General features: G+C 42.8%; 1 protein-coding gene and 1 pseudogene across 2 annotated transcripts in view; both read left to right on the forward strand.

Annotated features, from left to right (window-relative positions):
* The first annotated feature begins 878 nt into the window (after positions 1-878).
* LOC119870185 lies at positions 879-1,497 on the forward strand (annotated as a pseudogene).
* Positions 1,498-4,333: 2,836 nt separating this feature from the next.
* Positions 4,334-13,734, forward strand: part of UBE2D2 (ubiquitin conjugating enzyme E2 D2) — a 55,799-nt gene continuing 46,398 nt past the window's right edge. The window contains exon 1 of one of the 2 annotated variants that reach the window (XM_038530298.1): positions 4,334-4,783. Coding sequence is in view for 1 of the 2 variants with exons in the window: in XM_038530299.1 (XP_038386227.1) it covers positions 4,760-4,783 (24 nt within the window). In the remaining variant the exon portion in view is untranslated. The remainder of the gene's footprint in view (positions 4,784-13,734) is intronic. The other variant, XM_038530299.1, reaches the window with a different exon arrangement.

The raw sequence follows: 13,734 nt of genomic DNA on the forward strand, positions 1-13,734 counted from the left end.
TGCCTCTCTCTCTCTGTGTGACTATCATAAATAAATAAAAATTAAAAAAAAAAAGAAGCACTCTTAGAATTGTACAAAAGATTAACTACAGAACATCCATTATAGTAATATTTTTAATGGTAAAAAGTGGAAATAACTCTGGAAACAGTAATGTTCCCCGAAACACGACCAGTTAAATAAATATGGTCCGTTTACATGATAGAATATGTGACCATTAAAATATAGTAGAAATGTGTATTGACACAGGAAATTTTACTATGTATTGTTTATTTTAATTTTTTTTTCATTTATTTATGATAGTCACACAGAGAGAGAGAGAGAGGCAGAGACATAGGCAGAGGGAGAAGCAGGCTCCATGCACTGGGAGCCCGACGTGGGATTCGATCCCGAGTCTCCAGGATCGCGCCCTGGGCCAAAGGCAGGCGCTAAACCGCTGCGCCACCCAGGGATCCCTATGTATTGTTTATTTTAAAAGTAGATTTTCAAGGGGCACCTGGATGGCTCAGTGTGTTGAGCATTTGACTCTTGGTTTCTGCTCAGGTCATAATCTCATGGTTGTGGGATCAAGGCCCATGTTGGGCTCTGCACTCAGCAGGGAATCTGCTGGAAATCATCTCTCCCTCTCTCTCTGCCTCTCTGCTCCTCCCCACTACTCACTCACTTATGCTCTCTCTCTCTCTAAAATAAATTTTTCTTTCTTTCTTTCTTTCTTTCTTTCTTTCTTTCGTCTTAGTACTTTCTGCGTTCTTCGGGCTTGGTGCTTGGCTGTACTTATCTTTCCTTCCTTCCTTCTTTTTCTTTTCTTTCTTGACCCTATTTTTTTTTTCCTATTTTTTTTTTTAAAGATTTTTTTATTCATTCATAAGACACAGACAGAGCTCTTCCCCCGAGCGGCCTGAGGTGACCTCTGGAGATGGTTCGCTACTCGCTGGACCCAGAAAACCCTACAAAATCATGCAGGTCGAGAGGTTCAAATCTTCGTGTTCACTTTAAGAACACACGTGAAACTGCCCAGGCCATCAAGGGTATGCATATTCGAAAAGCCACCAAGTATCTGAAAGATGTCACTTTGCAGAAGCAGTGTGTGCCATTCCGTCGCTACAATGGTGGAGTTGGTAGGTGTGCGCAGGCCAAATAGTGGGGCTGGACACAGGGTCGGTGGCCCAAGAAGAGTGCTGAATTTTTACTGCACATGCTTAAAAATGTGGAGAGTAATGCTGAACTTAAGAGTTTAGATGTAGATTCTCTGGTCATTGAGCACATCCAGGTGAATAAAGCCCCCAAGATGCGACGTAGAACCTACAGGGCTCATGGCCGGATTAATCCATACATGAGCTCTCCCTGCCACATTGAGATGATTCTTATTGAAAAAGAGCAGATTGTTCCTAAACCAGAAGAGGAGGTTGCACAGAAGAAAAAGATATCCCAGAAGAAACTGAAGAAACAAAAACTTATGGCCCGGGAGTAAATTCTGCATAGAATAAATGCAAAAAAAAAAAAAAAGACACGGAGAGAGGGAGAAGCAGGCTCCACTCAGGGAGCCCAATGTGGGACTCGATCCCAAGACCCCAGGATCACGCCCTGGGCCGAAGGCAGACACTTAAACTGCTGAGCCACCCAGGGATCCCCCCCAATTATATGCTTTTAAAAAAATAATGTGTATATTTTAAATTAACTATTTTTCAATAAAAATGTAATTGAAAAGAACAAAAATAAAATCTACAAAATTATCAAAGATTTCAGATGTTCTCACCAAAAAGAAAAAAAAAAAAGAAAAAAGAAAGCAAGGCAATGGATATGTTTATTTTGACTGTAATAATAATTTCACTATATTTATATTTTTTTAATATTTTTAATTTTTTAAAATATTTATTTTAGAGAGAGAGAGAGCATGTACATGCACACAAGCAGGGGGAGGGGCAGAGGGAGAGGAGAGAAAGAATCACTCACCATGGAGCCCAACACAGGGCTCGATTCCACGACTCTGAGATCATGACCAGAGCTGAAATCAAGAGTTGGACACCTAACTGACAGAGCCACTCAAGCGGCCCTAATATTTTATTTTATTTTTTTTAAAGATTTATTTATGATAGACATAGGGGGAGAGAGAGAGAGAGAGAGGCAGAGATGCAGGAGGAGGGAGAAGCAGGCTCCATGCCCGATGTGGGACTCGATCCTGGGACTCGATCCCGGGACTCCAGGATGGCGCCCTGGGCCAAAGGCAGGCGCTAAACCGCTGAGCCACCCAGGGATCCCCCCTAATATTTTATTTTAAAGTAATCTCTATACCCAACACAGGGCTCAAAGTTACAACCCCAGGACTAAGAGTTGCATACTCCACCAAGCCAACCAGGTGCCTCTATATTTGTTTCAAACCATCATGTTGTAGATCTTAAATATATGCACTTTTTTTTTTTTTTTACAAAAAGTATATTACCAAATAGTATTACGGCATGATTTTTTTTTAAGATTTTATTTATTTGAGTGAGAAAGAGAGCGAGTGCGCACCAGCACGAGGGGGTGGGGGGAAGGGCAGAGGAAGAGGGAGAAGCAGTCTCCCCACTAAGCAGGGAGCCTGATGTGGGACCCGATCCCAGAACCCTGGGATCATGACCTGAGCTGAAGGCAGACCCCCAACCAACTGAGCCACCAAGGTGCCCCTGATTCTACTTTTTTCAAAGAAAAATATATATTTATTTATAAGGAAAAAAGACTTAGGCATAAACCATATGTCAAAGTGGTTAAGCATTAAATGATGAGAGTATGGTTGACTTTTATTTCCTTCATTTTGCTTATCTGTATTTCTTGTAACAAATATTGTTTTTTCTAACACAAAAAAATGAACTGTTGAAGAAAATATTTTAAAAATAGGATCAATGGGCATTTTTGTACTTCTTCCATCACAGTTCTTAGGAAGAAAAGGTTTGGGAATGTGGAATGTTCCTCTTCACTTCCAAGCTCAAATATACCCACCCTGGACGACTAGATGCAGCTTTTCCCTCCTTTGACTTGCCGTGCCCATGTTAGCCCTCCCTACTGGTCCAACCTTTACTCCCTAAGTGAGTCCGTGTAAGTTTTGCCCCTGATCTACTGTGTAACATTTGGCAGGATCCTTCCCTTAGGAGCTCCAGTTTCTCCTCTCGAAATTCAGGTTAGAAATCAATGATCTAGACATAGGAAGAATAGTTTTCTTCCAGACATAGGAAAGAGCAGTTTTAGAATCAGATAAGCCTTGGGATGAAGTTGAGAATGTGGGCATCACTCACCAGGAAAATAATCCTTAACTATTATTCTCCATTGTCTCCAGCCAGGCTAAGTACCTCCCAGCCTAGGCTTGAACTTATATCTCACTGGTCGTGGTGTAGGGCTCTACACACACTAGTTACTCGGGGAATTCACATTTGTCTCATCCTCCTAAAAAGCAGGCTAGCTCCTGATGGTGATCTGAACCACATGGTTAGTTTTAACTCCTGGAGCACACAGTACACCGTTTTTCTTCTGAGGTTAATTGGTGCAGTGCTTGTTTGTAACAATTCACCAAGCAAAGAAAGGCCTACCTAAGAGATCTTGCAGTTGTCATGCTGCTGGGTGGGGCTTTGGCTAGAAAGGCCAAGGGCGGGCAGCCCAGGTGGCCCAGCGGTTTAGCGCCGCCTTCAGCCCAGGGCATGATCCTGGAGACCGGGGATCGAGTCCCACGTCGGGCTCCCTGCATGGAGCCTGCTTCTCCCTCTGCCTGTGTCTCTGTCTCTGTGTCTCTCATGAATAAATAAATAGAAATTTTAAAAAGAAAGAAAGGCCAGAGGCGGGCTGGGAAAAAAAAAAAAAAAAAAAGACACATCCCCAACAGGTGCCCAGGCTGTTACCACGAGGCTTGGAAGTCCCGGCTTTGCCTCTGTAGAGCTGTGTGACCTTGGGCAAGTCCCTTCCTCCTACAGGAACGTTGTAGTGGACCGGTACCCCCTCCCGGGTCAGTCTGTGCTACGGCGCTGACCAGGTGGATCCGGAAAACATTCGCCTTTACACGTTTATGAACACGCGCGTAGGGCACCAGAGGCCAGGGACTCAAGGCTGCCGTCGCGCGAGCATCTACCACCCGCTCCATAAATCTCGCGAGACTGCTCCCCTGCGCTTCGCGGCGTCATCCTCTCGGCGGCCGCGGCGGCGAAGGCGACCGCGCGTAAGACACTAACAGGGGCGGCCCGTATCCTTCCGCCGCCGGCGCGGTCCGGCCCTCCCTCCCCTCGCCCGCCAATCCCCGGGCCTCCCGACCTGCCCCTCGGCCTGGACCCACCCCGCGCTCCGGCGGCCCCACCCCGGCGGCGCCGCCCGCCCGTCCGCCCGCGAGTGCCTCCGTCCACCTGCAGCAGGCAGTCCCTCTGGCTGTTCCACTGAGCGGCGCCGGCCGAGCCCGAGGCTTGGGCTCTTGCTCCCCGGCGGAGGGATCCACGGCGGCTGAGGAGGCGGCGCTGAGACTAGGTGGAAGAGGCAGCTACGGCGGCGGCGGCGGCGGCGGCGGCGGCGGCTCGGGCGGCAGCGCATAAAGGGGCCGCCGCCGGGTGATGCGGTGACCGCTGCGGCAGGCTCAGGAGCCAAGTGGGCCTCGGCCCGCAGTCGGTCCTGCCAGGCTCGCGCTCGCGAACCCCCCGTCTTCTCCGGCCGACCCGCGGTCACTGAGGCGGCCTCGCGCCCCCTCGCCCCTTCCCCGTCCCTCCCCTGCCCCCGTCCCCGCCCCGGGGGCCGCCGCCACCCGTCTCCCACGATGGCTTTGAAGAGAATCCACAAGGTAAGCGGCCGGAGGTCGGCTGAGGGTTCCGGCCGCTGGGCGGGCTAGCTGAGCAGGCTGCGGCCTGCACTTCCCGCCGTCGCCTCCGCCCGGCTCGCGGCCTCTTCGGACCCGGCTGCCGGCGGCGGTGGTCCTGCCGGGCGCCCTTCACACCCCACTCCCAGTGATGGCGCCGGTAGAGGCCCCGGTACGCAGCCCGCGCTCAGGCCGCAGGTTCGCCAGCCGGCTCAGCGTGCCTCCCTGGCCTCCTTTCTAGGCCCCGCGTGGTGTGGAGCCCCAGGGCCTCTGCCCGGCCTGGGACTGCTGCGCTAGAGGGCCATTGTCCGGCCATGCCGGGAGGGGGAGCTGGGCTGGGGCGCTGAGCTGTCCCATTGACAGAGGTCGAAAGGGCTCCTCGCCCCACGTCTGCCCGTGTCCCCCGACTCCCGCCTCCCGCCCACCTGCCCTGGTTCCCTCCTCGGAGCCGCCTGAGCTTGGAGCCCACGTCTCAGGCACACGTAGGAAGCCTTTTTGTCCGATCCACAAGTATTCCTTGAGTTTACTTACCTCTTGGCGGCCGCGCACTTCGGTCCACTCCACTCGTCCAGAAACTTAAAGAGTAGGAAGTTCAGAAGGAAAACAAAACAAAACAAACATGACTCTTGAGGGAGGAGGGAAGTAGAAAGAGGTTTTGTTCTTTGAGGTTGCCTAAATGTAGTCTGAAATTAAACTTTTATAGGAATGGATCTAATAGAAAAACGTAAATTTGCAAGGATAGAAGTAGAAACCTGAACATTGAAAACCGCTGAAGGAATTACACAAAGTTTCCCTTTACTGTCTCTTTATACGGTGGATTTTAACGCGTAAATTACGTCATATGTTCAGGGAGACCCTTTGAATTTAGAAGGAATTTTGCTCAATTTTTTCTATTCGAAAGGGTGTCTTTGCCCTTTAAGAGGAAAGGTTATTTAGTTATTTGTATGAAGGTTTTCCGTATACTGATTCTACCTTATGGGCTTGGCTCTAAATTTAGAGTACCCCCAATATTGTAACACTCCTGGAGCCTCTGACTATCCTGTCTTTTTCTTAAAAGTGAGAAGTACTAATGATGATTTTTGTTTGGTTTTACTTAGCTCCTTGGAGAAGCTCTATCAAACCTTTAGCCACTTATAAATAGATCCCGGGATTATCCATCGGGAGGAATGGGATGGAGATGTACCGGGAAGAGAACAAATATTCATTGCCCTAAACTCAGGGCAAATACAGACTGTTGGACAATTAAAACACCTCAGTTTGCAGTGGATTTTCATTTCATTCATGCTCAAAGACCTTTAACGTGGAATTAATCCTAATGGTTACTGTAAATTAGGTTAGATCCTTACTAGCTTGTTTGGATTTCTTTGATTTCTAACAAATGAAGAAAGGCAGAGTTCAGAGTAAATCTTGCATTAAAATGAAGCAGGTTATTTGTTAAAAGGAGCTTGCAATTTAATCAAAGAATTCTTAAAGAACTATTTAAGGGACAGGAGCATACTGAGGAATCATCATCCAAATAAAAATGTATATGTATTTTTAAGGTTTGTTTTGTTTTTTTTTTAAGATTTATTTATTTATTTATTTGTGAGAGACACAGACTGAGAGAGAGAGGCAGAGACAGGCAGAGGGAGAAGAGGTTCCTCACAGGGAGCCTGATGCTGGTCTCTATCCCGGATCCTGGGATCACGACCTGAGCGGAAAAAAGGCACCCAACTGCTGAGCCACCCAGGCGTCCGTGTGTTTTTAAGGCTTTTAGTAGTTTTTATAGGGTCTCAATGGGTTATCAATTTGAGATTGTAACTGTAGAAGACTGCTCTTTTTTTTTTTTCAACTCCTCTCTCCATGTTCTTACTCTAAAACCTGAAGAGGAGTATGTATGATAATTTGCAGATCAATAAATATACCTTTTAATCTCTATGTTAATTGATATGTATTCTATTTTTTCAGAGAAAGGAACTCAAAACATGTACTTTAATCTCATATACTTGCCCCAGTAATTAGTTTCTTTTGAGTTGCTACATATTCTCTAGATTTTCTCTAAAATATAAAAATTTCAATAAGATCAAGTTTAGGCAATGATACTTTGAACTTTTAAAACTCAGTAATTAGCCTTTTTCCCCCCTGTTTTATAACTTAAGGCCCTCCTCAAAGTATGGCTCAACTTCTGAGACTACCGGGGAATAGAAAAATAAAATTTATTTTGGTATACTAGTCAGTAAGATTGTGAAAACAAAATGGAGATTCCCCCCCCCCCCAATTTTTTGTATAATAGCAATTTTAAGTTGAAGTCAGACTTACTTAGGTATGGGTAAGACTAGTTCTTACTATCTTCTTGGCCCTAGTAATGTATCTACAGTGGAATCCCAAAAAAACTTAACTTGGCTTATGTAATTGATCTTGATCTTGAACCTTTTCAACTATCATTCTCTGAAAATACAGTTCTACTTAAAAATACTCTGTTAATGTTAGGTATAATGAACTGCTGCATCTGGGTTCTAATAAACTTTTGCTGAGAACAAATACATTTGACAATGTGGCATCTTTAGAACTCAGTATCTTGAGGGAAATAGTGTTCTGTGAATTTGACAGTCCTTTAAATGCATTGTCTTTTTGGCAGAAGCTTTTGATGGACTTTATTTTGATAACACACTTTAAGGTCTCCTGACTTACAGAATGTTCCAAAGAAGGTCATTATGAACATCCAGTATAGTTCTGTGCAGGGATTAGGACCCTCTGGGCTTGTTTATATCTACACCACATGGTCCTAGCCTGCTGTGTTTTGAGGTTTTCTGCTGACTTTATAGGTCTTTAGCTTTGATTTTGATGCTTTGAGTGTCTGCCTCTTGCAGCACCACCCCCAGCCCTTTTCCAGTTGGCTGCATCTCATCTGTTGTGGGCTGGGAAACTAGATCACGGAGCTTATTAAAATTATGTCTAAAATAAGATCCAGTAGGCTCTGAGTGATGACTTCATGTGTTCTGTGAACTGTGTGGTCTCTGACTGATCAGAGACCTTTTTTATTTCCTGTTTTTCTTTTGTTATACAGATGCAGGAGGCTTTGAGGTACTCTTAGAGTGCCATAATATTGAAATACAGGATTAATTTCTTTATTCTTTGGAAGGATAAAAGATTGACTGTCTTGATTCTTTGAGGAGTTGAAGACAAACCAAAGTTAGTATACTAAAACCTGTTTTCTTAACAGTAATATTTTAGCGGTATCCTGATATTTATAGTTAACATTTGGTATACATGGTTTTAATGCCAAGATCCTCACTTGATTTATTGGTTCTATGATAAAGATTTTTATAGCTAGCTTCTTCTAAGACCCTTCAAAAGATACCCACTTTCCACCAAAGAAGAAAAAAACCACCTCTGTAAGATAAAGATTTCAAACTCCTATAGCTCTAAAAGTGAGCAAAGAGTTGGGGGGGGGACTAGACATTACATACGCTATCAGAAGAGGGCAGCTGCTACCCTGCTCTCTCTCCAAATGTTACTATTACCAGGATCTGTGGGCCCAGTGTTGCCAGATCTTCCCTTTTATTCCCCTTTAAAAGGAAAGCCGCAAATCCAGATTTTTGGCAACCAATTCAAATTAAAAACAATAACACATTTCTGGTAGGTTGGTAGGCACTAGTTTAATTTGTGAATTAAAAAGTTGAGGTTCAGTAAGCAATCAGGAGTGTAAGGATTAAATCATTTAAACCATATATGCTATCTTTTTTTAAAGTTTCAAATATTTTTTGCTTTATGTAGGTGGTCAAGATTAAGTAGTTTTTTTGTAAATGTTAATTAACTTCCTTGCTAAGGTTTTACATAGTTGTGTGTGAGGCATAGGGAAAGCCAATTTAGTAGATGGATTGATCCCACAGAAGTTTGTGTCTTACTGTTCATTACATTCTTTTTCATGTTGTGAATCGTCTATCTGTAGACTATATACTTTCAAAATGTTTTAAGATTGGGAGATTACAAAAGGATGATTCTTACCTTTGTAACACTATAATAGTACTAAATTTAAAAAATGATTATTTTAGGAGTGCCTTGGTGGCTCAGTCAGTTAAGCATCTGACTTCAGCTCAGATCATGATCCCTGGGTCCTGGGATCCAGGTCAGTGGGGAGTCTTCTTGGCCCTCACCCCACCCATGTACTCTCTCTCAAATAAAGTCTTTTAAAAAATAATTATTTTAAAATACTGTACTGTGTGATACCATATATTAGTGTTACCCTGTCAGAATGGCAAAATATTATCAAATTGTTCTGTGGAGTACTGTGAACTTTAATAAATGGTTGACTGAAAATGGCTGTTTGGATTAGATCTATCTCAGAAAGCACATATACCTTCTTACTCCAAAAGAAAAGGCTCTTGAAATCTGTAGGAAGATTTTTTTTTTTTTAATTTATCATTAGGAAATGTTTTTTGCTTTACATAGTTTCATTGGATTGAGAAACTTTCTTTGGATCTTCCAGGTTGCTATTTATTGATTTAAAGAACCATCACTGAGGGATAATTAATCTAGGTTTGATTAAATTAATTAAAAGGATAGTTAATCTAGGTTTGCTTTAAACTCTGTGTGTATTACTGTACTGCTGAATGACAAAGAGGAAGTTTTGACAAAGTCCAATTCTGGATATTTTAGTCCAGAGAGAGGACTGCTAAAATATCCTAGGCAGTTCCCAGGATAGGAATACCTGACTCATGCCTGATGGTGCCAGGAACCTCTGCATGCTTCATCCCAGAAATGCAGGAGCACACTTGTTTTTTTCTGTAGAAACAGAGTTTTTGTGGTAAAGTTCCCAGGCTAACCTTCAAAATCATATTTAACTATGACAAAGGAAAATAAAGTACCATTAGTTTTTCTATCTACAGAATCAAGTGAGATTTCAATTAATAGAATCATAAAATGTTAGAACTGCAACACATCTCAGAGCTACTATCTAAAAAGGCCATTTGACTTTCTAGGGCTGGATTAAGAACCTGGTTTTTTTTGGTTTTTTTTTTTCCATGTACCATTATATAGCTGTTAGGTATGTAAATCCAAAGGATGCGGTCTTTTTCTTTTGTTCAATTGGGTTATGCAGACTGTTACTGGGAACCAGAAGATCTTTTCCTCAACATCTCTTTTTATTGTTGAAGAGGTATGTATGAACTCCCTTAGAACTATATACAAAGTTGGGATGTTCTGTTCTCCATATATCTTTCATCAGAGTTAAATGGGTTTTTAATTTACTTATTTATTATTATTATTATTATTATTTTTAATTTTATTTATTCATGAGAGAGAGAGAGAAGCAGAGACACAGGCAAGGGTGAAGCAGGCTCCATGCAAGGAGCCCGATGTGGGACTCGATCCCCGGACTCCAGGATCACACCCTGGGCGGAAGGCAGACGCTAAACCGCTGAGCCACCCAGGGATCCCCAAATGGGTTTTTTTAATCTCTGGAAGATTAAGAATCACTGTCTTACATCCTTAAACATTCTATTTTAATGTCAGTTGGTGACCCAATTACCTGTTCTACAGAGAAAGTAGAATTCGTATACGTGAATTCTTTCAGATTTCCTTTGAGGCCTTTAAAACAAAAACAAAACTCTATAGCTACCATCTTTATAGTACTCATTCAATTTCAGGATTACTGAATCTTCTGAACAACCCTTTGAGAATTCTGTTCTCTCCAGGCTAGATGGAAAAACAGACACTTGGAGAAGTAAACAAACTTACCTATGATTATATGGTATAGTAAGAAGAGCCAGGATTCAGATTCATGCAGTCTTGACTGTAGCCAGCCATTGCTCCAAAATTACCGTAGTCATCACTCTTTTTCCTTCTTGTCTCTGCAGAAGCTGTACTTTTCCCTTTGTCAAGCTAACTTATGCTTTCCTATTCTTTCTGCCAGGTCCTGGCTCTCTAGTAATTAATTGTCTCTGCTCTCCTAGCTTCAGTTTCTTCTAAGTCCCCTCAGCATCCAAGCTTATCCAAGAGTTCCCCATCCTAAAAAAAACCAACAACAAAAACACTTTTTAACTCTCCTAGTCTGCTACTGCTGATCCCTTCCTCTTCTTTATTCCTCCTATTTCTATCATTGCAGTGCCAAAATTCTTAAAAGAATAGTCTATTCACCATTCTGGGACTTAGTAAGGTCACTGGTGATTACTGAATTGCCAAATTCAATGGATACTTCCTCAGCTTTTATTTAATTTATATAAGTTATGTTATCACTCATTTTCCTAAGCTTCTTTTTTTATTTAAGATTATTATTTATTTATTCATGAGAGACACACAGAGAGAGGCAGAGACACAGGCAGAGGGAAAAGCAGGCTGCCTCCCTGCAGGGGCCCTGATGCAGAACTTGATCCTGGGACTCTGGGATTGCACCTGGAGTGGAAGGCAGGCACTCATCCACTGAGTCACCCAGGTGTCCCTCCCTTAGCTTCTGATAAACTGATGTCTCTTCCTTTCTCATATCTAGTGTTTCCCAAATTTATTAGAATGCTTTTCAAACTAATACTGTTGATGGATACAAATAAGAGTTTGTGAAACAATGCACGCTTGGGTTAAGATTGACAGCGCAAATGGTCCTAGGTGAATTAATTAAAGTATGTAATCAAAATGTAATACCAGAAGCACAAAATTAGGTAAATTATTTAAAAAACAAAATATATTAAGATGAAACATTTTGTTGTGAAGGACCAAACTAAAAATGGTATTTTTCTTATGTAACAATAGAGACCTTCATCAAAGGTTTCACTAAATATGTTACTGTATGTTGTTTTCATTACAGTATAATATGAAAATTTGTTTCAAATAGGTACACTGTAGCAAAAGATTACAAACTACATATTTGGCATTATTCATGCAGTTAAGCTACTATCAACATTATTGTCACATCTATTTAGGTGACTTAAGAATCAAAGGACTTTGTTTTTCATTTAAAACTTTCTTATTTGGGATGCCTTGGCTCAGCGGTTGAGTGTCTGCCTTTGGCTCGGGGAGTGATTCCAGTCTGGGGATCAAGTCCCCCATTGGGCTCCCTTTGAGGAGCTTGCTTTTCCCTCTGCCTATGTTTCTGCCTCTCTCTGTGTGTCTCATGAAAAAGTAAATAAAATCTTTTAAAAAAATAAATAAGGCTTTCTATTTTAGGGGCACCTGAGTGGCACAGTCAATTAAGCATCAGACTCTTGGCTCAGGTCATGGTCACCCTGAGTGTGTGAGTGGTGGAGTCTGTCCTGCTTTGGACTCTGTGCTCAGAGCAGAGTCTGCTTAAGTATCTTTCTCTTTCCCCCTCTGTCCCCCCCGCCATGTGTTCTCCCCTCTCTCTCTCTGGAATAAATAAAATCTTTAAAAAAAATTTGGGGGTTCCTGGGTGGCTCAGTTGCTTAAGCTGTCTGCCTTCAGCTCAGGTCATGATCCCAGAGTCCCAGGATCAAGCCCTGCACCAGGTTCCCTGCTCAGTGGAGAGTCTGCTTCTCCCTCTGACCACCTCCCTCATGCTCGCTTGCTCTCTCAATCTTTAGGGGGGAAAAAAACCCTTTCATGTTCTAGTTATAACTCATGAAGAATGGGTTAGTATAGTCAGAATAGTAAGCTTTGATTAAATCTCAAATACAGGGGTGCCTGGATGGCTTATTCGGTTAAGTGCCTGCCTTCGGTCCAGGTCATGATCTCAGGGTTCTGGGATCGAGCCTCACGTGGGGCTCCCTGCTCAGTGGGCAGCTTGCTTCTTCCTTTCCCTCTGCCTCTCCCTACCCCTGGCATGTGCTTGCTCTCTCAAGTAAATAAAATCTTTTTTAAAAATCTCAAATATAGAGGGACACCTGGGTGGCTTAGTGGTTTAGCACCTGCCTTCAGCCCAGGGCATGATCCTGGAGTCCTGGGATCAAGACCCACATTGGGCTCCCTGCATGGAGCCTCCTTCTCCCTCTGCCTGTGTCTCTGCCTCTCCCTCTTTGTGTCTCTCATGAATAAATAAATAAAATATTTTTAAAAATAAAAATCTCAAATATAAATTGAATTATGACAAGAAACTGGATAGATCAGTGGAGTTAAATTGATAATACCCATGATTAAATCCTGTTTGTACATCAGGATTGATGTACAACACACCTGTTTGTTTTGTGTTGCAGTTTCTTGAGGCAAATTATTGCTTTAAATCTGTAGAAATATGTAGTATTTCTTAAAAACATGTATTAAAAGTTAGGTAAAATTTAGGACAAAAAATATTGTCACCTTTATTCGTATAATACATATTAGTGTTTGATGAAAAATGCTACTGTAATTCAAGGAGTTCTAATTGGTCCTTCTTAGAATCATTTTCCTTTAGTCTTTGTGCTTTTCCTTTTACAGGGAATGTCCTCTCACCCCACCCCCTCCTCCTGAATTCTTTATTCATCCTTAGAGACCCAACAGAAATGGCCTTTCTGTGTAGCATGCCCCAGGCATGCAGGCAGTAGGGTTCCACTATAGAACTATTTCTTAGTATGTAGACATGATTGATTATTCTCCTCCTCTGGACTGAGCTCTCCAAGGCAAAGTCCTTGTCATTTACTCCTATTTCCTAGTATCTGATGCATAGTAGACATTCAGTTTTTGTCAATAACATTCAGTGCTGACAGCAAGTGATATGATGAAAAAAATAGGATTTTGGAGTAACATACTTATTGAGTCATGCGATAGCCCTGTAGCCTTGAGCAAGTCTCTTCCGTAGTTTCCTTTAGCTTTGGCTTCCTTGTCTGTAGAATGAGGATGGTGTCATTTACCCTGCAAACCCATGGAGGGTGAGTAGAAAGGAAATAAGGACTACATAAAAGGTAGGTTTTTTTTTTTTTTTTTTTATGATAGTCACAGAGAGAGAGAGAGAGAGAAGCAGGCTCCATGCACCGGGAGCCTGACGTGGGATTCGATCCCAGGTCTCCAGGATCGCGCCCTGGGCCAAAGGCAGG

Source organism: Canis lupus, chromosome 2 (genome assembly GCF_011100685.1).
Source record: "Canis lupus familiaris isolate Mischka breed German Shepherd chromosome 2, alternate assembly UU_Cfam_GSD_1.0, whole genome shotgun sequence".
Taxonomy (NCBI): domain Eukaryota; kingdom Metazoa; phylum Chordata; class Mammalia; order Carnivora; family Canidae; genus Canis; species Canis lupus.